General features: G+C 36.3%; 1 protein-coding gene across 4 annotated transcripts; it reads left to right on the plus strand.

The window, feature by feature from the left end:
• The first annotated feature begins 24 nt into the window (after positions 1-24).
• On the plus strand, positions 25-15,573 carry SERBP1 (SERPINE1 mRNA binding protein 1). 4 transcript variants are annotated; one of them, XM_019448935.2, is made up of 8 exons: positions 25-452; positions 4,094-4,244; positions 4,890-5,030; positions 5,143-5,232; positions 5,815-5,934; positions 8,659-8,836; positions 11,803-11,976; positions 13,351-15,573. In XM_019448935.2, the coding sequence occupies exons 1-8, from the start codon at positions 140-142 to the stop codon at positions 13,405-13,407; spliced, it is 1,224 nt and encodes a 407-aa protein (XP_019304480.1). In that variant the 5' UTR covers positions 25-139; the 3' UTR covers positions 13,408-15,573. The 4 variants fall into 4 exon arrangements, with proteins under 4 accessions (XP_019304480.1, XP_019304482.1, XP_019304481.1 ...); XM_019448937.2 differs by having other exon boundaries at positions 5,860-5,934; XM_019448936.2 differs by having other exon boundaries at positions 5,161-5,232.
• Positions 15,574-23,525: the final 7,952 nt, after the last annotated feature.

A 23,525-nucleotide genomic window follows, 5' to 3' on the forward strand; every position in this document is an offset into this window, starting at 1 on the left:
GGATGTGTGCCTGGCGCCGGAAGAGAAGACGGCCCCCCTCTCTCGGCCCGGCCATCTTGTGGGAAGAGCTGAAGCAGGCGCTCTTGGCTCGGCGCGGCCCGCTGCAATCCGTGGAGGAACGCGCCGCCGAGCCACCATCATGCCTGGGCACTTACAGGAAGGCTTCGGCTGCGTGGTCACCAACCGATTCGATCAGTTATTTGACGACGAATCGGACCCCTTTGAGGTGTTGAAGGCAGCAGAGAACAAGAAAAAAGAAGCCGGCGGGGGCGGCGTTGGGGGCCCCGGGGCCAAGAGCGCAGCTCAGGCCGCAGCCCAGACCAACTCCAACGCGGCAGGCAAACAGCTGCGTAAAGAGTCCCAGAAAGACCGCAAGAACCCACTGCCCCCCAACGTCGGCGTGGTTGACAAGAAAGAGGAGACGCAGCCGCCCGTGGCGCTTAAGAAAGAAGGTAAAGCTGTGGTAGAAGGTGGGGGAGACCCGGGATGGAGGGAAGGAGCGAGGGGACTTTACGGCTACCACCTACTTCTGGAGTTCTGAGGGTCCGCGGGAGACTTTGCCGCCGATTTCCTCACGTTTCCTCCACACGACAAAAGCCAGGTCCCGCTAAGGTGCTGGGAGCGTGGTAGCCCCAAGTTCAAACCACCTGCAAGGATCCTGGAGCCATCCCCTTCCCGCTTCAGTTTCTGAGCGGAGGAGCGTGCTCTGGAGATAAGCTGCTCCTCGAGCGTGTTCGCGATCCTGGGAGGCTGTTGCCTTCCCGCCGGATTCCTTGGCGGGCGAGCGCGTGGACCGAGGTTCGGGGAAGCTAGCCACTTGCTGAAGCTTTTGTAGTTACGGGGAAGTGTGGGGTCCACAGCTTCTTGCAGCACGGAGCTCTCTCGAGGCTGCTTTGAGGTGCGGTTGGCTTCTCTCCTGCCATCTTGTCCCACGATGGCGCGGAGTACCCCACTGAAAAGCTGGGGGGGTCGGAGTTTGCACCTGAGCTAGTTCTGTGTCCTACGCTATCATACTGTGGAGCAAGCTGCTGTTCCAGGTGCCACAGGTACTTTATTGCCCCCCCCTCCCATCCCCTTAACTGTTAAAAACTATAAACTTGGAGTGAAGGAAGCTTTTGGGAAGAGACATTTTGTTACACTGTAGCAAGCAGAAGCGGGAATTCTGAACGAAGACCTGTTATTGCAGGAAATCCTGAGGCTCGTCCTCTGTCCCGTCACCCCTCCTCTCAGTATTTCAGTGGCCCCGCCTGGGCCTCGTGGTGAAACGAGTGCAGAGGCTGTCACAATGTTAGCCATGGCAGAGCTCCTTTGAGTCTGTAGCTTTTTCTCCACATGTGCATGAAGCATGGTCAGGACTCACTGGCCGGTCACAGTTGTCTTGGGGTTGATTTTTGCGTTCTCTTATTGCTGGTTTGTCTTCTGTGATGGATGAAAAAGCAAAAACGGTTGAGGATAAGAAAAAAGCGTACTCGATCGGTAGCAGGTAGGTGTAGTACTTAAGCTCTGAATCTTTGGAGTTGCCTTTTTATGTTGAAAGTTGAAATTATTCTTCACTGCCACGTGCTCGTGAAAGTAGTAGTTTCTCATTTTAGTTGAATTGCATTCAACTAATTTTACAAATCACAATTATGATTTATTATGATATTAGGCTTTGCTTTGGGATTTTTTTTTTTTAATGCAGAACTTCTGTGATGCTTGGAATGAAGAACCTATGTGATGACTAAAACAAAACAATTCTTGTATTAAAATTACAGGGTGGGGAGAAGCACAATTTGGAGTGTTGGAAAGCATGTGTGCACATTGATTAGACCAAGTATCTATTTAATCTAAGTTTTAAAGCAACCTGTAGCACAGTGGAATAATTATTTAATTTCTGTGTTGAGTAACAGAGACCTGTGTATTTACTATTTTTTGCTCAAGTTCACCCCCGTTGATCACTAATCCAAAAAAAGTGTGAAAAAATTGAGTCAAATGTATAAATCAAAGTGTACCAGGTAAATGTGTTCACCCATTTTGAATGTTCAAAGCATGAAGATTGATTTAAACCCCTCAGTTGTTTTGATCATAAAGCCCACTTTTGAGGTAAGCTCTTAACCTCAAACCTAGTATTTTAGGTTACAAAGTTATGGAATTACTTCATAAATTTATAACCAGGACTGAGTTCACACTCTGTACACTTTCCTTAGGAAAACTTCCATATTAGCTGGCAACATTTTCTTCAGATCAGCAATACATTGCACTCACTTGTTAACCTTAAATTGCATAAAACACAAGCATATAAATATAGGAAAAGTGTTGAATGAAAAAGATTTCAGATCCCTCCTACCTGTCAGTTGATGTTGTGGGCATTGGAGAAGGATAGACCTGTAAACTGTCTCCCTGCCTCTTGCAGTGGGAAGAATTGCTACCTAATCATGTGTTCTTTGCCTTTGGATGATAAGTCCTGGCAAATGCTAGAAGTATCTTAGATATGTATTTCGTATTTTATGAGTTTCATAGCTTGTCCATTTGAAGAATTTGAGAGCTGACACAGAACATCGCTAAGAGTGTAGACTAAGGTGTTTTTTAGTTTAGTTTAGTTTAGTTTTTTAATTGAAAGCCTGGAATCTACTGCAGATCAAATGAGTTTGCAAGTGCAGATAAGAGGGTAAGAAAAGTTTGAATTTTTAAAAATATGTCATTGGGTGAATTTATTTAGTAAATTTTTTAGGTTCGGTAAGCATAATAATGAATATTGGGTGGGGAAGGAAGCCATTGTTCATTTGGGTGTGTTTGGCTTGTTGAATATCATTATTAAAGGACTGGTTCCATAGCTCCACCCCAATACACTATACCTGTGACAGCATTTGTTTAAGATGCCTTACAATCTAACATTTGTGGTTTACCCTGAGAGTTTATGTGGATTGGACCTTAAAATTTTATTTAAGAGTTTGATATTTACCATTTGAATTTAGTTACAAGCAACTGAATGATTGGGTGCATTCTGGTGGTGGTCACTTTCTTAGAAAGAATCAGTGAATCAACTTAAGATCCTGTTACAAAACCAATTCCTCAGCTGCTTTTTGACTCGGGCAGAAATTATGGTTTAGGAGTTTAGGCATACCTGAAATTTTACAGTCATGAATTTAATCTACTTGAGGCCACTGATAATGCATATTGGTTGCCTTTGTGGGCCACTGACACAGGAAAAAACTAATGGGGAAATCAGTAAATGTTTTAGCCATCACCTAGTGATGGTTTTTATTTCTTAAATACTGTTTTTAAAGGGACCTATGTGTGTGTGGTTTTTAAAGATTCTTCGGAAACAAAGATACTTGTAAGGGCAAACAAAGAAAGCTCTCCATTTATAATAATGAAATGATTGGACTATTTCCTGGTGGTTGCATAGCAGTATTTTTTTTTCTCAGTGTGTGTCCCTGTGAATGGATATGGATGGATACATAATGTGAATACATACAAAAATTAATAGAGGAAAATGATACTTTTTTTTTCTGGTTAATTAGGTGTTTGAAACAATGAAGATGTAGTCCTCTGTGCCATTTGTTTTCCTATCAGTTTTGTAATTTCATAGAAATTAGTTTTATTTCCTCCAGATTATGTAAAATAAAGTAGGTGGCCTTCACTGTTTTCTGAGGGTCCTTATCTGGTGAGTGTGTTGATTTGCTTCAGTGTAACTAATGAATGGCTACTGGTGTTAATCTTTGGTATCTTGAAATCCACTATGTATCATATGCCTAAAATTTCTAAAAGTGGGAATTTTAAATTAAGGGATTGTGGCATCTTGAAAAGTGAGAGGAATAATGGCTACCCTGATGACTTAACAAGTCAGTTACAGGAATGCTTGGGGAGGGAGTGGGATATGATTTGGCAAACTAAATAGAAGTTTGAAACAAATTTATTGTCTTTAAATAGGAATTTCTCTGAAGTACTTTTATACTTTATAGAGATGCCCACTTGCCAGTTTCAGCAGCAAGTGCTGGATAGTGGATTGAAAGAATAGCAACTTTTTTTTTCTTTTTTTGTTTTTCGGTAGTCTGCCTAATTTTTTGTGTTGCAAAAACACTGTGCTTATGCAGGTTATTTATCATTTTAGGAATAAGACGTGTTGGAAGAAGACCTGATCAACAGCTGCAGGGTGAAGGGAAAATAATTGATAGGAGACCAGAAAGGCGACCACCTCGTGAACGGCGATTTGAAAAGCCACTTGAAGAAAAGGGTGAAGGAGGAGAATTTTCAGTTGATAGGCAAGATTTTTTAATTCATATTTGTCAGTTTATAGAGTCATATATTAACACAAAGCTATAAATTGGGCATAATTTGCCAGGTGGCAGTGTGGCTGGTTACACTGATCAGTTTTTTAGAGAAGTGTCTGAGTGTATGCATTGTTTTACTATGAACATTTTGGTGACAGTTTTTAGTGTTCAGTCTTGGACTTCTTGTAATGAAATACTTCTATCAAATCAGTGGATAATTTCTTTTCCTTACTGTCCCCAGATGTTGTTAGCAGGAAAGTCCTGTTGGGTAATTGTTTATAGGAAAACAGATGACTTGTGCACATTAGATGCATTTATTTTTATTTCGAAGTGTATTGGTGAGGTGTAGTGGTTTTACTGGATTATAATGCAAAATGAATAACCATGAAAAAGTATAGGCACTGGCAGTAGAGTTTTAGAGAAAGCAAAAATTTCTCGTCTGCGGGGAGCTTCCTAGTTCTGATTTCTGTGTTTGGAAGTAGATTGTTTTGAATTTTCTGAAACGTGTTTAACCACTGCATTATTAGCCAGTAAATATGTTTTTGCATTTGAGTCTTTGGATGAATTTTCCTTATTTATTTTTTTTTTTTCTGGAAACCTTGGAGGAGGTATATAATATTTTTTTATTTGTTGTAGACCGATTATTGATCGGCCTATCCGAGGCCGTGGTGGTCTTGGAAGAGGTCGAGGAGGCCGTGGACGTGGAATGGGCCGAGGAGATGGATTTGATTCTCGTGGCAAACGTGAATTTGATAGGCATAGTGGAAGTGATAGATCGTAAGTCTTATATAGGTTTTGATTATATTTTTACATGTGAATTTGCTTCCTTAATTAGACAAAATTTGAATTTCTAGAATTAAAGAGTACTATGTTAACTCAGTTTTGTTAGTTCTTTTTCACATTACAGTGGCCTGAAGCACGAAGACAAACGTGGAGGTAGCGGCTCTCACAACTGGGGAACTGTCAAAGATGAATTAACGTTGGTATTCTGAATTTTTAAAATAATGCTTAAATAAGATTCTATACTTTATTAGGGTTTTATCTATACCTATTAAGTTTTACTTGTCCTAGGACAAGAACAGATGCTCTCATCTGAGAGCTACTTCCTTATACTATCTTGTTGGATGTATTTGAATACAATATGTCAAATGACCAATTTTTCTATATTTTAATATATGTGATGTTAATTTTTCTTTTCATATGGCAGTGTAGCTTTTCAAACCCTACGTTTAAGTTATTTGGGTATGCTGATTTCCTGTATGTTTTTAATAGTTCCTTTTCTAGCTGTTGACCCGTGTGGTCATTAGAAAAGTTTGATAGGCTGTTAAAACTTTGTTTTTGAGCAAGCTACTCTGTCCTGCTACTTTTTGAATAAAGTACTTGAACTATAACTTGGAATTAGTATGCATTTTTAAGTTATTTTCTGTTAGGTCTACTGGGAAGTTTATTTAGTAAGAAAAGATTGTTAGGGAATGTGAAGACTTTAAAACATTTTTGTATAAAGAATTCTTCAGCTACATGTAAATGGACCTAGATGCTTTTCTTTTTCTTTTTTCCTTAGAGAGTCCCCAAAATACATTCAGAAACCAATATCTTATAATTGCAGTGACTTGGATCAATCAAATGTGACTGAGGAAACACCTGAAGGTGAAGAACATCCAGTTGCAGACACTGAAAATAAGTAAGTGGTTTTATGTGTACTGGTAATGCCCCAGCATTGCAATCAGTTTGGGTTTTTACCAAGAAAAGAGCATGCAGGTTTAATGCTACTATTTGATGGTTTTTAACCGGAGACTTTAGTGGTGCCCCAATCCCTCAAATAGTATCTATTTAGAGGACTGCTTTACACATTTTTATATTGGACTATAATGGTTTGAAAAATAGAAATGGATATTTCTATTTGAAATTACCATTGTTGTCTTTTAAAAGATAAGGAAAATGCATATTTTACAGTATGAACAGTAATACTTGTTCACCTTGAGAACAAAAATTAACTGTTTAACCTGAGAATGGAGAATAGGAAAAAGATGCCCTGCATTTTATTTAGCTATACTTTATGTGGTAGACAAGTTATAATAAATAATCCTAGTGATGATAGCTGTCTAGAGACATTGAATAGGTGGAAGCTAAAACTGGGGGTTTCTGAAAATTAGACCAAATGGTTGACATAAGAGAATTGTAGTATTTAGAATGCATAGGTGGTAGTACTTTGGAGTCTATATAAATTTTATTCCAAAATAGTTTAAAACTAGAAAATGTGACCATTTTAAAATTGGTTTCTCTGTCTCTGAAGGCTTCCCCCACTCCCCCCTATAGAATTTGGAACATAGCGTTATTGTCTTGTTTTTAAATGTATGAGGAGAGCAAGAGCCAGAATATGTTACTAATTTACTGGCTTTCTTAATCCTTTTCATTTTCTGAGTTTTTTAGATATAAGACTTGGTTTTGAAGTCTTCATTCAAGGGTGAAAGAATTGTAAAGGTTCAAGTTATGCTGGTGGAAATAATTTACTGCCTTCCTCTAGTTTCCATCAACCCAAGCAGAAGTCACATGCCAGTCATTTATTATATATAGTAATATGGCTTAAAGTCTGGAATTGCCAGTTATTTAGGGTTTGTGTAACTGCCAGTTATTTAGGGTTTTTGTTTATGTAGAGAGGGCTAGCCCACGAGTGGGGGAGGGGCAGAGGGTGAGGGAGAGCCAGAATCCCAAGCAGGCTCCACAGTCGGCAGAGCCTGACATGCGACCGTGAGATCATGACCTGAGCCAAAATCAAGAGTTGGATGCTTAACCCACTGAGCCACCCAGGCGCCCTGGGTTTGTGTAATCTTAATCAGAGTATATTTAAATCAGTCAGAGAGGGGATGCTTTTCTTCTTTTTCTCCAAAAGTTGCGCCTACAGTGAACCATTATTGGTAATAGTATCATATTCCATGGGTTTGTTTGAAGAAAGAATAATAATTTACTATTAGAGTAGATAAACATACATGGTATTAAGTGATCTGTTACACTTGGGGTAATATAAATTTCACTTATATGAAACTATGAAATCATAATTTTGAGTGGTAAAACTGTTTATCGGAAGAAATTAATGTATTGATAGTGTATTGCAAGCAAATCTTACGCTCAGGACCCAGGAATACAATTGAGGGTATTTGGGCTAAAGAAGATCAAGATTATGATATTAGAGCAGGGGAGAATCTGAATATAGTATTCCATCTTATATGTGGAAGTATAAATTTAGGAAGCATAGCTTTGATTAAGAGTCACAGGCTGACTTTGATTAACTCCCTTATATTTAGTTCCCAGAGCCTTTATTTTATTTCATTTGATCGTTACAACAACCCTTGAAGGTAGAGGTCATGATTTCATGACGTGGTAAAGGTATGCTGAGTTCTATTCTTGGCTGTGTCATGACTTGGGAGTAACTAGGATCTTTTTTTGATCCTTAGTTTTCTCATTTGCAAAGTGACAAGAGTTGGATTTGATATTGCTAGCCAAGGTACCATTTATTAAGTGTAAACTTGGTACAGGAAGTTTTAAGATAGGATATGTCGAACAGTGAAAAGTAGCATGGAAGGGAGATAGATATTTGAGCTCTCAGGCTAACTGAGTCACCTGCTATCTTTGGAAGGAAGCAAGGCTCCCAAAATAGCAAACAACTTGTTTGGTGACAATTACAAGTTGAGATTAGACTAAAATAATGGATTCCTAGGCCCATGCTTTGTTTTTGAAAAAAAGGGAAAGGATAGTATATAATAGTTCTAACTAATTTAGTATGAAGTTTTGAAATTGGTGTGTTTTGTGGAAGGTTCCAGTATTGGTGAAGCTGCAGTTTCCTGTCCATGTCAGGTTGATTTGAAAGTTTGGAGTATACAGGATTTTGGTTTTATAGGTGTACTTGGCTTTTAAAATTGTTTTGCTATGAGCGTTAGTTGATAAAGGATAGAGGAATAGTTCTTTTATATTCTAGAATATGAGTCCTGGTTGTTCAGTCATCCTAGATGATTGCCTTTATTTTTGTTATAAGTTCTATATTGTGGGAAATTAGGAAAATTAAAAAGTGTTTTAGGAGAAGCTAAGCCTAATATTTTAATCACATAAGGGTATGTATGGTTTTAAAGAAGTATGTTTTTAAGAAATGTGTATTTTAGGTAAAGATAATTCAAAATTGTATATTCCTCAGTTATCCATGCTTTCACTAATTCAACAAGTACTGAATTCTAGCCTCCACCAAGTTACATGTTAACCTTTGGGTTACAAAGAGGACTGGGGTCTTCTTGTCCTTGAGTAGTCTCTTAAAGATTACCAACTAGTCAAGATTAGCTGCTTCCTTATAATTGTAAATTAGGATTTTATCAGCTTTAAAAGAACTACCAGCTATAAAACAAATATGTTTTCACAGGGAGAATGAAGTTGAAGAAGTAAAGGAAGAGGGTCCAAAAGAAATGACTTTGGATGAGTGGAAAGCTATTCAAAATAAGGACCGGGCAAAAGTAGAATTTAATATCCGAAAACCAAATGAAGGTGCTGATGGGCAGTGGAAGAAGGGATTTGTTCTTCATAAGTCAAAGAGTGAAGAGGTAAAATTAAGTTTTGTGGTGTTTGGGAATGTTCAGATGTGTATTGAATTGTATTTATACTTTTTAAAAATATGACATGGGTAATCTGTTTTTAGAAAACCTTTACCTAGGATCATTTGGGGTAGATAAACTTTCAAAAAGGAAATAAATTGCATTACCATATGTTTCAAGAAAAGTAGTCCTTCAATCAGTCCACAATGTATCTAATGTGGTTTTGTTTTTTTCCTAAAAAGCAGTTAGTTGTGTATCATAAAATTAGTGTCTTAGAAATAAGGTAGGTCTTTTCAGAGTTGTGCTAATATTTAAAACGTCTTGCCTAACTGGGAATCAGATGAAAGATTTGCATATTCGTGTGGTTTAATCTAAAATAAATTAGTGGCTTCATTATTATTAAATTTTTCAAATTCTGCCTGTGCCATTTATAATGATCAAGACTCTTCAAAAAATGTTTTCCTTTACTGAGGATTGATGTCTTACAGGAACCAGCAAATTGGTTTACTAACAAAAATATTTGAGAAAGGCATGTTGGTGGTTTTTGATTTGGTAACAATCATAGGAGCGGGTTCTTAGAGGAATGGCCCATTGCCACATGATTTAGGGCTTGTACAAGTGTGAGATTTTGATTATAAAGTTAAGTTGAAATGTTTTTGTTACTAAGGCAACTTGCAATAAAAAGATTTGGTAAGATACTGCATCTTAATTTTCTAAACAAATAGCTGTGAAACAAACTTGGAAACATTTTGAAATAAAGGTTGAAGAGACTTAAATATTCTGGGTTTAGGATGATTTTTTTAGTATTGACTCCATAAAAATAAAATGGGGACTTAAGTGCCAAGTCCTGTAGGAAAAAAAAACTTTTTGCTTCATTTGAATGCCTTTGGTTATTTTTTTTGTAATTTTTGCAGATAAAGTTGTGTATTAGGGTTAAGCAAATAGGATTCCTGATTAAAAAAACCATGAAAGTTCATCTTGGAGAGGTTGTTAATTTGTACTAATTATTAAACTGCTTACGTTAAAATGGGAAAGATTTACTTAGGCAACTTGACAAAATGATTTGTAACTTTTTTGGGGTCCCGATAGAACTTTTCTCTAGAACAAGACACACATACACAAAATAATGATCTATTTTACATGATTCATGAATACCCTGAAATCTCTCATGCATTTTACAGACCTTGGGTTAGGTATGGTAGTTTTAAGTACTATTTTACATTGAACTTTTCAAAAATAATTACACAAACTGATGTATATGATTAGAAATTTTTGAAAATTAAGTTGTGAAATTTGTTATGAATAACTTTGAAACCAGGACATGTTTGTTATCAAACCACTTTTATGTGTTTGGATCCTTTTTGTTCATGTTGCTTTTGTGATGTGGGAACCTGTTTAGATCTGGCCTTATTGACATATATGGTCTTGCAGTTTATGTATAGGTCTTCAAGATTGTTGTAGTACATTTTAAGTGCTCTTTCTCTTTTACATATCCTAATCCTCACAACAAACTAGTAGTTAGGAAAAACAAGAAACTTTAGAAATGGAAAACTGAATTAGGTTGTTAATTGACAGCTGAAGTCAGAGCTCTTAGTTCCTGATTATCCTTCATGGTTCTAGAAAAAAAACTGCAGATTTGTTCTAGCTGCTTTAAAGGGATGTGCCCTGAACATCCAGACTTTGTCTTTATTAGTGTAGTACAACCTTTGAGGTGCTTCAGTAGGATATCAGTTAGGCTTTTTTGCTTCTGTGCTCTAGAAACTTATAAAACACTTCTAATTAATGAATTGATACTGTTGCTTTGCAGTAGCAAATGTTTAAAAATTAAAGCAATTCGTATATATAATTGACTTTAATTTGCCAGTTGTTTTGTGGATTTACATTTAAACATTAACTTAAATGGATATTCTAAAAAGAACCTTCTACTGCCTTTTAGATTAGGTTGGCCTAGCACTGAGGAATGACAATTTGGATATTAGACAATTAGAGGGGTGAAAACATAGATATAACTACAAAATTTACTTCTACTTTAAAGGGTAGTTAACAGTTGTAGTGTTACAACATTTAGAAAGAACAAAATGTTCATTGTTCCTTCAGAAAAGGATTGTACCTGTATTTAGAAATACTAAAACATACTTTTCAAGTAGTATAAGAAAAGTTTCCAACTAGAAGATTAAAACCCATTCATCCCGGGGCGCCTGTGTGGCTCAGTCAGTTAAGCATCCAACTTCGGCTCTGGTCATGATCCCACGGCTTGTGAGTTCAAGCCCCGCATCCGGCTCTGTGCTGACAGCTCAGAGCCTGGAACCTGCTTCGGATTCTGTGTCTCCCTCTCTATCTCCCCCTCCCCTGCTTGCGCGCTCTCTCTCGCTCTCTCTCGCTCTCTCTCAAAAGTAAACATTAAAAAAATTAAAACACATTCATCCCAAACATATAAGAAGAAATTAAGAATTAAACAGTGTAAAATTCTCTGGCTTTTGTTTTGTTTTGCAGAGTGGGTGGTATACCTTATACATAAATACAGAGGAGGATCTGGATTCCACAAACATGTTGACTTTAAGGTTACCTGGCTATATTTAAGGCTTGGATTTATTTGTGCTTAGCTTTCAAGGTTCCCTGATGTAAAGTTGTGTTTCATTTGAATCTGTAGTTCTCTAGTTTATAGGGAAGAACATATAGTTGTACATGAACAGAAAAGCATTCTGAGAAGTTTATATGTGACTTCTTTTCCCAAGTCATACTTGGAAGAGTACAGAGCCAGAGTTCTCTTCATAACTTAAAAAGGGATTCAGTTATCACCAGTAGAAACCTTACATCTATCCAGAAGTCTTCATCTGAAGGACACATATCATTTTTGATATATTCACACAAAGTGCAGATTGGATTTTGGTCTTTTTAAAAGAAAGTTAATTATTTAGAAATTAGTGGTGTTGCTTTCCTATTAATCATCCCATGGCCCACTCTTAATTTTTTAGGCTCATGCTGAAGATTCGGTTATGGACCATCATTTCCGGAAGCCAGCAAATGATATAACGTCTCAGCTGGAGATCAATTTTGGAGACCTTGGCCGCCCAGGACGTGGTGGCAGGGGAGGGCGAGGTGGCCGTGGGCGTGGTGGACGTCCAAACCGTGGCAGCAGAACTGACAAGGTAATTTTAAGACTTCTTTAAGTAATTTGAAGACCTCTCTTTGGTAAATCAGTGCCCTATGTCCATTTTGGGGATATGAATAGAAGAAGAAAAAAGAAGTAGACAGACATACTTTCAAGAAACTACATTTTAGGCTATATTTTTGTTTAAAGTATTTAAAGTGATTGAATTGTGCTGCTAGTAAAATTATCACTTTGTTCAGTACTTATTAGGTGCTGGTCATGGTGCTGTGCTAGGCATTTTAGGTACTTAATTCTTGGTACCACACTGACATCCCTGTTTTACAGAAGGAGAAATTTAGATACAGGGAACCAGGTTAACTCTTGGCCTTTGCTAAGGTCTACTTGAAATGCCAGCCTCTTCCTTTGCCTTGACTCTTTGCTGCTTTTTTTAGGTCTCAGCTAAATGTTAACATTAATAACATTTGTGTCCATAATTGTGTGACACAAGATGATATTGTCACTTTTTTTTACTATAGTGTGAAAGCTGGAATTCATTTATGTCCTAGTTTTATAATCTAATGCCTTGCACAGTGTGTGTGACATGAAACAAGTTCTTAAGAAATATTTTGATAGAAGCCCTACTAACTGATGAATTTGAACTCTGATTTGTTTGATGCCAAAGTATCATGACTAGATATTATTAAACTAAAGTATTAGAGGTAATACTTGGGTTAAGTTAGTTCTTTGTCTCTAATGGTGTGGCTAGGAAACAACAATGATGCCTTCCTGAATTCTCAACACCTGATGTGCAAATTGGGGACCCATTTACTTGATTTAGTCTGTCAGTGTTTGATTATAGTGGTAGATTAGTATAACAGATTTTATGCTTGTCCATAATGGATGATAATTTCTTGTTTCTTCCTCTGACATCAGGTTTTTTTTAAAAAGATCACTGTTGTGTATATGGGCTCTTTCAACACATTTCTGTTGTTATTTGTACTTTATAAATAGCAGTTGGGTCCCTTTCTAACACTGATGAACGTGCTGCTTAAATCATTTTATGTAACAAGTTTCTTAACCTGCTTTCAAATTGATGCCATTCATATTGAGCAAGGGAGGAAAAAATTACTAAACAGAGTAAGAATTCCACACACATATTCCATGTGAGTCTACTTGTGTGATTTATTAGAAAACTAAACCCATGGTATTATTAAGCAAGTTTTATAGGTTTTGATAAAAACTTTGGACAAGGCTCATTGTAAATATTTATAGTTTTATTCTGATCCATAACTTTGACTTTTAAGTAAAGCTTTTGCCACATTTTACTTAGTATTTTATTTAACCTCATGATTTTTTAGAGTTGTGTGTCTGAATGTAGACACTGGCAATCCAAGATTCTAGAATTGTTCATTTTGGTTTCTTTCTTTTTCAGTCAAGTGCTTCTGCTCCTGATGTAGATGACCCTGAGGCATTCCCAGCTCTGGCTTAACTGGATGCCATAAGACAACCCTGGTTCCTTTGTGGACCCTCCCATCTGAGGTTTTGCATGCTTAAGGATCCCAAACGACTTAAGAATTTAAAAAAAAAAAAAAAAAAAGACTGTCATTCATACCATTCACACCTAAAGACTGAATTTTATCTGTTTTGAAAATGAACTTCTCTCGCTACACAGAAGTAACAATATGGTAGTCAGTTTTGTATTTAGAAATGTATTGGTAGCAGGGATGTTTTCATAATTTTCAGAGATTATGCATTCTTCATGAATACTTTTGTATTGCTGCTTGCAAATATGCATTTCCAAACTTGAAATATAGGTGTGAACAGTGTGTACCAGTTTAAAGCTTTCACTTCATTTGTGTTTTTTAATTAAGGATTTAGATGTTCTCTCAATTACAAACTGGTTTTAAATATTGGACATAATATCAGTTTTAATACCTGCTTTGCATTTTCACACATGGTCAACTGGGTCATGTAAACTTTGATTTGTCAAATTTTATGCTGTGTGGAATACTAATACTACTTTATGTATTTTAACTTAGTTTTAATATTTTCATTTCTGGGGAAAATCTTTTTTCACTTCTCATGATAGCTGTTATATATGCTAAATCTTTATATACAGAACTATCAGTACTTGAACAAATTCAAAGCACATTGGTTTATTAACCCTTGCTCCTGCATGGTTCATTAGGTTCAAATTTATAATTGATTGACAATTTCACCTATATTTGCTTTTAAAATGTGTGACTGTCCCCCATTTTAAAAACCAAACTAGACACCTTGTTGGTGAAGGTTTAAGCTACTTGTTGGTACACATCCTATCAAGTGAAGTAGTTTTATGGGTGTTGGGTTTTTTCCTCTCCAAAGGGTGGGTGGAACAAGTTGATTTGGCTACTGCGTACTATTTAAACTGTTCTGTAAAATAAGTGTCTGGCCACTCAGTATGATTTGTGTGTGGAAGGTCCCAAATCAAAATTGTTCTTCCATAATCAACAGCCTTTTAACCCTTGCTTTTTTCTTAAGAAACCAAAGGGCACTGGTTTGTATGGTAAGATTGGGGGGGGCGGGGGTATGTTAATTTTTGGAATTTGGAGAGCAGACAGCTTTACTTTATAAGGTTGGAACAGCAGCACCGTCCTTGAAATATAAACCAAAAATCTTACTGTTTCTGAATTTCCTATATTGCTATTAATTTTGGTCTTAAGTTGATAGATGACTGTTCCACAGAAAGTGACAAGTAAGTATCTTTTACCTCTTCCTCAGAAAATTAGGTTAATGGGTTCCTTGAATGGGAGCATCACCACATACATGGAGAGAATTCTCAACAAACAGATCAGATATTCTAGGATTTTTTTTTTTTTTTTGGTCACATTTATTGGTAAACAGGAAAGGAACTTAATGTACAGTTTTAAAGATCTTTTGTCACTCAGTATTTTCTACCTGTGTATGGTAATGTCCAATTTTAAAAATACTGAAGATCTTAAATCAGAATGTCTGCTATTTAGCTGATTAATTCTCCCATATACTTCTAAAAGAGAAATTGTACAGTACAAGAGTTATTCATTTGGATTAGATTTATAATCTAGTTACCTGTTAGTTTGACATCTTAGGAAGGAGGTAATTGGTTTTTAATGATGCATAAACTTTTGTGCTGGTGTTTTGGATCTTATGATGCTGAGCGTGTTCTGCACTGGTGCTAATGTCTAATATAATTTTATATTTACAAACATACCTGCTACCCAGAGGCAAGTATTAATTTAGTCCATATGGACTATTGACCCCTCTTGAGATTGCAACATACACCCTCCTAAATCATTGTGGTTAGACTTCCAAGTTCCTTAAACTTGTTTCTGGACGTGTAATGTTTGTAAACCTTGATTTTTAGCAACATATAGAAAACACCTCCTATTAAAAACACTTCACAAGTTCTACTTAGTGTCAGCCATTGCTGGCATTCTGTCACTGTAGAATACAGCAATATCTGGTATGTTGCAAGCTTTCAAGATAGCCTGAACTTTAAAAAGTTGGTCCATTAGTTGTATCTGATGGATGTAAATTTGCCTCCTAGTTCACTTTGTGTCAAGAGCTAAAACTGTGAACCTAACTTTCTCTTATTGGTGGGTAATAACTGAAAATAAAGATTTTATTTTCATGCTCACTTCTTAAAAGTCATGAAAACAAATAGGAGCCCATTTATCGTTATGTGTTTTCTGACCTGTGTGTGCACCCCCAAAATAATCATTCCCCCCCCCTTATATTTAGATTTTGTTTATGTGGGGTTTTTGTTAAACCAGGCTGTTGGATCACATTTGGAAGGGATACCTATTTCAATTAGAAAGTTGAATTCTTAACTTGTAAAATGAATTTCAAGGATTAACAGGACAATTGGCATTTCTTTTAGCAAATCACATTTTGAGTGTGAAAGTTTATCATACTGAATACCACTTTTTTTTTTTTTTAAACAAATGATACAATACTAAAAATCCCTTAATACAGGTCTCTAAATAATAGTGGTCCCTGACTGAATGTTGTAGTAAACTTTTATCTTGGTGCTTTTACATGGGAATAATGCCAGAGTTGATATTTATTACTAAGACGTTTTCAGCTTGCATTCACATAATTGGGATTTAGTTTATTTTTTAGTTTAATAGTCTTTTGAGACTTGTGTGGAATTAGGAAAGATTTTAAAATGTAGTAGGTACTACACATTCAGTTATTTAGTTTTATTTTAAACATGGAAGCAGGACACATCTCTAGGGTTGTAAATATATTTGGGGCTTATTTCTTGGTATAGGTTTGAAGGGAGACTATGAAGTACTCATTCTAATTGTATTATTTTTCCAATTGCTAGAGATCATTGCACTGAAATAGGAAAATTTTATTGTGCCATTAGGAAGTTTCATACAAAATCTAAATAATGTGTATTGGATATTTAAAACACATCTTTAAGAGCACTAGCATTACGTGGAAGGAACCAAAAATATTAAAAGGTTAAAACACAAGTGTGAAGCTCCTGGAACCTGAATGATTGTGACTTTAAGGTAAGATTATATCAGGTATATTAATCGATAGCTGTCCCAACTTTGAAGGAACTGGTATAGCAAATTCTAGGGCTTTCCAATACACGTAAATTCTACTTTCTAAAGAAAGTAAATTAATACCTAAAAAGTAGATTATAACCCATATTTTTCTAATTCTGAAATTAACCTGTGTTTAGCAAGTCTAAACATAAGTCCCATTTCCAAATTAGCTGGAGAAGGCCCAAAATGTGATTACTAGTATGCTTTACAGAGTAATAACAACTTGTAAAATGATCTCTTACCAAAGTTTCAGACCTAGAAATTAGTGAAATAATTCATTAACATGATTTACAAAACTGTCAAAGTTTATCATTAAGATGTTTATTAAGTGGCAGATTTTAGAAATTTGGGTTCAGTTCCTTTTTGCTCAGCCTAGGTTTACCTTGGACATGTCCTCAACTTAAATCCTATGTGATTTTTAAGTGAGGTAAATATGAAGGTTGTAGGAGGAGTGATTGAAGTAAGCCTGTTTCAGGCTGAGAGGAATTCACTAGATCAAAGAATATAGAGAAAAATTGTAACTAAAGGATGAGAAGTTTAATTTCATAAAATGGTTACGATATAAAGATACATTATTACTGTCAAGATTTTGGCTTCAGGGAGATAGTTAACGTTGGAAATGAGTGTTTAAGTTCTGTATCTAAGCTAGGAGTCCACAGACTTCAGCCTGTGGCCTGCTTTTGTACAGTTGAGCAAAGAATGACTTCTACATTTTTTAAGGGTTAAAAACTAATCCTATATGAAGATGTAGCCCACAAAGCTTGAAACATATGTCCCTTCATGGAAAATCTTTGCAGACCCCTGGTCTAAGCTATCACTCCCAGGTCAACATGTGAGAGTTCTAGGTACAAATTAAATCCTAACCCACTGGAAGTTGTGAAGTTACAAGTATTTTAAAGCAAGTTACCTTTTAACTTCTACAATCAGAATAAGGGCAAGGTATCTGGTAGCCTGTTTAAGTAAAGATGGTCTTGTTCACAAAAGATTATGTAGCTTGTAACTCAAATGTATTCTCCTGAAAGTTGTTTAGGAAAGTGTAAATTTGCTATAAGATTATGCTTAATGCCATGATTATAGTTTAATGTTTTATGTTTCAGCAGTTTTTGTCAATGCTCTTTCTGATGTGTAGTGATTTTTCAGTGAGCTGAGAGTTGTGAACATTTTATATAGGTGAGGAAACAAAAGTCTGTTTTAATTAACTTCATAGGTTGAGCTGGGGTATCAATTACTGGATTCTTGAGGACTGCATTTCTCAGAGCTTAGAATATTCATTTGGGCAGAATTTCGATTTTGTGCCATTGATTACCTTATAAATAACTAGGAGTCAGTTGTTTACTTCTGAATGGAAGGAAAGAAAAGATGAAAAATGACTCATGCAAGTTAGGAAATAATTTACCTAATTATGTTTTTGTTTGATATGTTAATTATGTAGGTACTTAAAGTGTTTTAAATCAGTAACTTTGTCCCTTTTGCTCTCCGTTTGGCTGGGTGTGGCAGTTCCTAGTGTGCTTATGTATGCTAAGCTTTGTGCTTGGAAGACCTATGAAAGATACTTGGTTATACCTGACAACTCTAATTAATAACAGGTTTTTTAAAACCTGTTTGGATAACATACCAGGTGTTGAGAGAGAAGCTCTGAACTGATCTTGATATGGTTTTATTTCTTAAACAGCTGTATTCAGTGTTACTGGTATGGAAATGTGGAGAGCAAAGGGCTAGTTAATATTCAGGATTGTGATATTTGGTGAACTGAGTAGGGAAAATGGATGGTACTGATTACACTCTTACCCTCAGTTACAGTTGTAGCTGATCATTTCTCTTAAAGAATTTAGGACTTAAAGAGCTCTCTTAGTTTGAAGAAATGGCACTGGTTTCCATCTACTTAGCATGAAAAGTTGTATGAAGTGGTCCAGCTGAATGTGGTTCTTGTTTGCCTGGTTTTGTTACATTGGACTAAAATTTTTTATTAGCTGATGAATAATGTCAGAAACTTTGTTTTGGGAACTTACTGAATTACTTGTCTCACACCTAGGGTGTAATAATCCATAGCGAAATGTTGCTTTGTTTGGCAGCCACACTCTCAAAGTGCTCAGACTGCCAGAGGTAGTTGTGGAAATTGATGACTAAACACATTAAAGAAGATGCTGATTGTCACTACCACCTCATCAACTCCCAGTTTCATGGCTGAAAATGTATAAGCTTTCATAATTGGTGAATTGAACTAAACACAGTTACCGTTCTATTTATAGATAGATAGATGGTTTGTCTTTTCCCTGGAAATTCTGAATTTCCAGTGAAGCTTCCACACTTTTTTTTTTTTTTTCCAGTAGAGGAAGAACTTTTCCAAAAACTACAGATAATTTTGTTTCAACTTGATTCATGTACATAGTTACCAAGGTTTCATTTAAGTGTTAAAGTCTAAAGAGCTTCTGAAGGATGCATGAGAAGACTGGATTGGATAAAGCTACTTTTAAGATGTAAGTTTTACTGGTCACCGGGAAGGAAGTCAGCATCCATAGCAGGTATATTTTGTTAATGTATCCCTTGAAGATTGAGTGGCATTTAGTCACTGTGTTAACAAAATCTGGTAAATCAATGTTTTTAATAATTAGACTGACGCCCCCAAGCCCCAACACACTTCTTGAGTCTTGGTAGAGCTCTGGAAGTCATGTTGACAGAAGAAGAAGAGAAGGGCTTCGGATGCTGAATAATGCTAAGTGAAATAATCTGAGAAGATTTCCTCTTCAGGAGAAAACGAACAAAATTTATTAAGAGAAAATTGCCTATATATTGTTGATTAAAGAATTGAAATTTAACAAGCATCTTCCAGTTACGGGAGGGTATGGATGTTCCTCTTATTTTCAGGATCATCAGTCTTGCTCCTTAGAGTTACTAGATTTTTAAAATAACTACAGTTTTTTTGAGGAAAAATTTGAATTGATTTAAGATTGCATCTATAGCTGGAGAAATGGCTTACTGACTTAATTATCCTTGCAAGTTATTTTAGTCTATTGCAAGCAGGTCAAAGTGGGTGTTTTCTAAAAATTGTCTTTGCAGCTGCTCTGAAAATCTACCCTGCCATAGACCAGGAGGGGTAAACTAAAGGGAATGTATAGGAATGCAAAGGAATCTAGTCAAAGTTGTAATACAAGTATGAGGAGAAGAAACTTAGGAAAAGTATTTTCTACAGAGGGACAAATGATCTTTTACTCTCTATGTGGTGGAATAAAGTAAGATTTCTGTTTCTAAATGAAATCTATGATCCTCTATTTTCACCTTGAGAGAGGTTTTTTGGTTGGGGAGAGGTAGGGATGTGTGTCTCCAGGCTCCTTGGTTTTAGATGGCACAAGAAATGTGCCCTCAGCTTAACATAGGCATATCGTCCGCTAATGTTGGAAGATGTATTTAATTGCCATTTTAGCAGCTGAATTGAGATTTTCTTTCATAAAGAACAAATGTCTTATGTTACTGATTTTCACCCGGTTTATAAGGAATATTTTCAGTTTTTTGAACTAGTAAAAGTATCCTGCTATGGGGTGTTAGGGCCTTTTCAGTGACAATTCAGGGCTTTGAGAACAGTTTCTTCTCTGAGAAACTCCCTAATAGTTACTGTAGTATTCCCTTGGGGTCCTAGTAACCTCTAGGTAGGTAGTAAGATATCTAAAATTGACAAGATACGTAACATTCTTTTACCTACATAAGGCCAGGGTCTCGCAAGGAAGAATTCTTTAAATTTGTGGAAATTAAAACAGGTATGAATTGACTTAAAGGTAAACTATGACAGCACATAAATATGTTTGTGTGTCCCAGAGATGTGATTGAAATCTCAGCAGAACCAACTTAAGAATGGTTTTGCTGCTGAAATAAATGACCCCTCGCAAAATGAGTCAGTTACTACAGAATGGAGGAGGACATTAATGTTTCAACAATTTACATAAGCAAAAATATTAAGTCAAATGCAGCCCTAAGAGAGCCTTTTACTTGGAAAAAATCAATAGGTAAGTTAAGTAGAGTAATTGCTATTTTAATTAAAGACAACATTGCTCTGGTTATTTTTCTATTGAAAAGGCATAATGTTTTTATATGTAGCTTTAAATACTCCATTTATCAATTTCCTTTAAATAATGGAGTTGACTGGGAGTGTTAGTTACTTCCTTTCTGTGGCCTACCTGTGTCTTATAGGATTTAGATTAGCTGGAGAGATAAATTAGCAAGTTCAGGAGTGCCAGATTTTTTCTGGTCATTTAAGATTTACCAAGGTTTTATGTAGATTTCTCAAGAAAAATAACGATGTAGAACTTTAAAAGTATGGAAATGCCAGTTTTTTGTTACCTAGTAAAAATAGCATCAAAGATTTTTATGGAATTATAGTCAACTATAGTCAAAACCCCAGTTGACATAAATTTGTAGAGCAGTCTTTTGCATAGGAAAGAATTATAAAGGTTATTCTCTGAAACAAGACTCTCCAGTATCAGGTATTAGTTATATGACTTAGAAGTTACTTAATTTGTATGTTTCCCCACCTGAGTAGTGGGTATTAATACCTTAACCAGTCAGAGTGAGCACTGCATTAATAACACCCTTCAAAAATGCATGTACTAAGGACTGTGTTTGATGTTACTGGTCATTATTCCGTTAGAATGGGGATTTGGGGGAAATTGGCTTATGATAAAAACTTTGTATTTCCAAGATCCACTGCTTTTAAGTTATTACCCTAAAATTTCTAACCCCCACCCTTACCAAGCATGTCACCTACTTTGCCTTTTTTACTTTTCTGCTGTGCCCTCTGACAGGAGTACTAATGGTCAGTGAAAGTGCCAAACACGGTGGAGGATGAAAGCAGCATGGGCTTAAAGTGCTCAATAGGGTCTGTCTCTAGATCCACTGTTTCAAGTCTTCGGAAGGAAATTGGTAATAACTTCATATTTTATTGACTTTATCCTATTACAAGAGTAATGAGTTTTTGGTGAAAAGAATGTAATTTAAAAACCTATGGCTAGAGATAGCCACTACAGCATCTTGGTGTATATTCTTCCAGGGTTTGTTTGTTTTGCATTGATTTATAAAAGTGAGATGATTCAGTTCAGCCTTTTGAAACTGACCATTTCCATGTCCAATATTATACTTGTAAAAAGCATGTATAGTATGCTTTTCATCAGTTCAAAGATCCATTCCAATTTCAGGCATGTTAAAATGGTGGGGCAGGGGGAACATCCATCATGGAAATTGATGGCATATTAGAGTTTAGCACTTTTTCCTACTCAGAGCATAAAGTAATGGTGTGTCCTAAAACTAGTGGAATCTTAGATTCCATAAAACTGTTGTATAGATTATAGTTTAACCAGGTACCTACTGAAGGGCATTTAGGCCCCCTCTCCATTTTAATGTATGGTGTGATCAGTCCTTTATCCTATTTGATGTTTATACTGTTCTTTAGTCTGCATTGCTAGGTGTGGAGTTGGCTTATTCAAATTTTATTGAATATTATTGTCCAACTGCTTCCAGAAAGCCAACTACATTCCTGGTTGTGCGCACCAGTTTATTCTAATTTGATACGTGAAAAATGGCATTATCTTTCATTCCTTTGATTATAGGTGATTGTTTTATGCTTACCAGGCAGTTACATGTGTTGTGAGTTGGCTCTACTCAGTCCATTTTACTTTAAAGTGTTGGCTTTTTTCATATTGATCTGTAAGAGCACCTAATTTAGTTATTTGTGGGCATATATTGCAACTATTTTTTATCTAACTTGGTGTGTGTGTTTTGCAAAGTTTTAGTTTATTGGAGCTTTAGTATAGGCTGCGATGTAAAGATCTCACTTCTTTCCATTGACAGGCAATTGATTAAATTGCTTATCTTTTATTAGTGGAAAGGAAGAAACCTTTCTGATCTCTTAATTCTAGAGAAGTGATTTACTTGAGAGTTCACCTATCAGCCTTTCATAGGGTGGATACTATGAATGTCCAGGAGTCCTGCAGGTTAGGAAGAGAAAAACTGGGCTCCTTTGGAGGACTTGAGCTGAGATATTGGAACAGATCACAACTGTATCATGAAGGAAAAAGACAGCCTAATGGAGAAAAACCAAGAATCGAACATAGGGGATTGACAGGAATAGAATGTGCCTAGCTGGCATGTTTTTCACTGGCCTCAGGGCATTGGTGAGTTGCAGCTGTGGGCTATTAATGGAAGCTGAGAAATTAGGACAGAAGTGAAAAGTCAGTAAAGGGAAAGAACTAGATAACACTAATTTGACTTTCTTACTGCCTAAAAGGAAGACAGAGACCCAGGAAGTAGAATCTCTAGCTTCTGGGAAAGAGGGTCCTTTCAAGGGGCAATGTCAGATAAGAATCTCTGCACAAGAATTAGTGGTGGAGATTCCCATGAATCCATTAAGAGTAAACTTGGACTCTATTTGTAGTATTTAGGTCTCAGAGAATTAAGGAGTTTGATGTGTTTCAGTAGAGCAGAGATTTCCGTGTTGGCTTTGGGATGTATGGAAGGCGTGAGGATTAAAATCATAGCTAATTTTCCTGTGTAATGAAAGTTGGGTGTATGAATATGTATGAATATTTATGAGTTCCACCTAGTCCTGGTTAAAGGAGGCAGCCCAATTTGGTATTTTGACTGCATCTGCAGGATGAGGGGATTGTAATCAAAAACTACTTGGCAAAGGCAGAACAGGGTTACCTATCCTCTGTCATTCATGGAAAGAGGATATTGTCATTCATGGAAAGAGGATATTTTATCTGGCAGAGTGAGCAGCCAAAGGCATGCTCAAATAGGTCTTTAAAATAAGAACCACTGCTACATGTATTATATAGCAATGCTGTCAGTGAACAGTAGGGTAGAATGTTGGGAATGAAGAACAAATACAAACTCAAGTGTCCCAATAAAAGGAAGCAGGCACAGCTAGATTGGCTTCTGGAACAGAAGGAACAAGGTGAAAACAGTGGTAGGTGATGGCTCCTTAATTTTACTGATAGCCTATTGTGAACCAGGTATGGTGTGAGGGAAGCAGATCGTTCCTGCC

The sequence above is a fragment of the Panthera pardus genome, unplaced genomic scaffold (genome assembly GCF_024362965.1).
Source record: "Panthera pardus isolate Hobbes unplaced genomic scaffold, ASM2436296v1 HiC_scaffold_11, whole genome shotgun sequence".
Taxonomy (NCBI): domain Eukaryota; kingdom Metazoa; phylum Chordata; class Mammalia; order Carnivora; family Felidae; genus Panthera; species Panthera pardus.

Bases quoted from the DNA above. Each gene is read 5' to 3' on its own strand.
- SERBP1 (XM_019448935.2), top strand. From the start codon at position 140: ATGCCTGGGCACTTACAGGAAGGCTTCGGCTGCGTGGTCACCAACCGA. The intron at 453-4,093 runs GTAAAGCTGTGG...TTATCATTTTAG, and splicing joins CGTGGCGCTTAAGAAAGAAG to GAATAAGACGTGTTGGAAGA. The intron at 4,245-4,889 runs GCAAGATTTTTT...TATTTGTTGTAG, and splicing joins GGAGAATTTTCAGTTGATAG to ACCGATTATTGATCGGCCTA.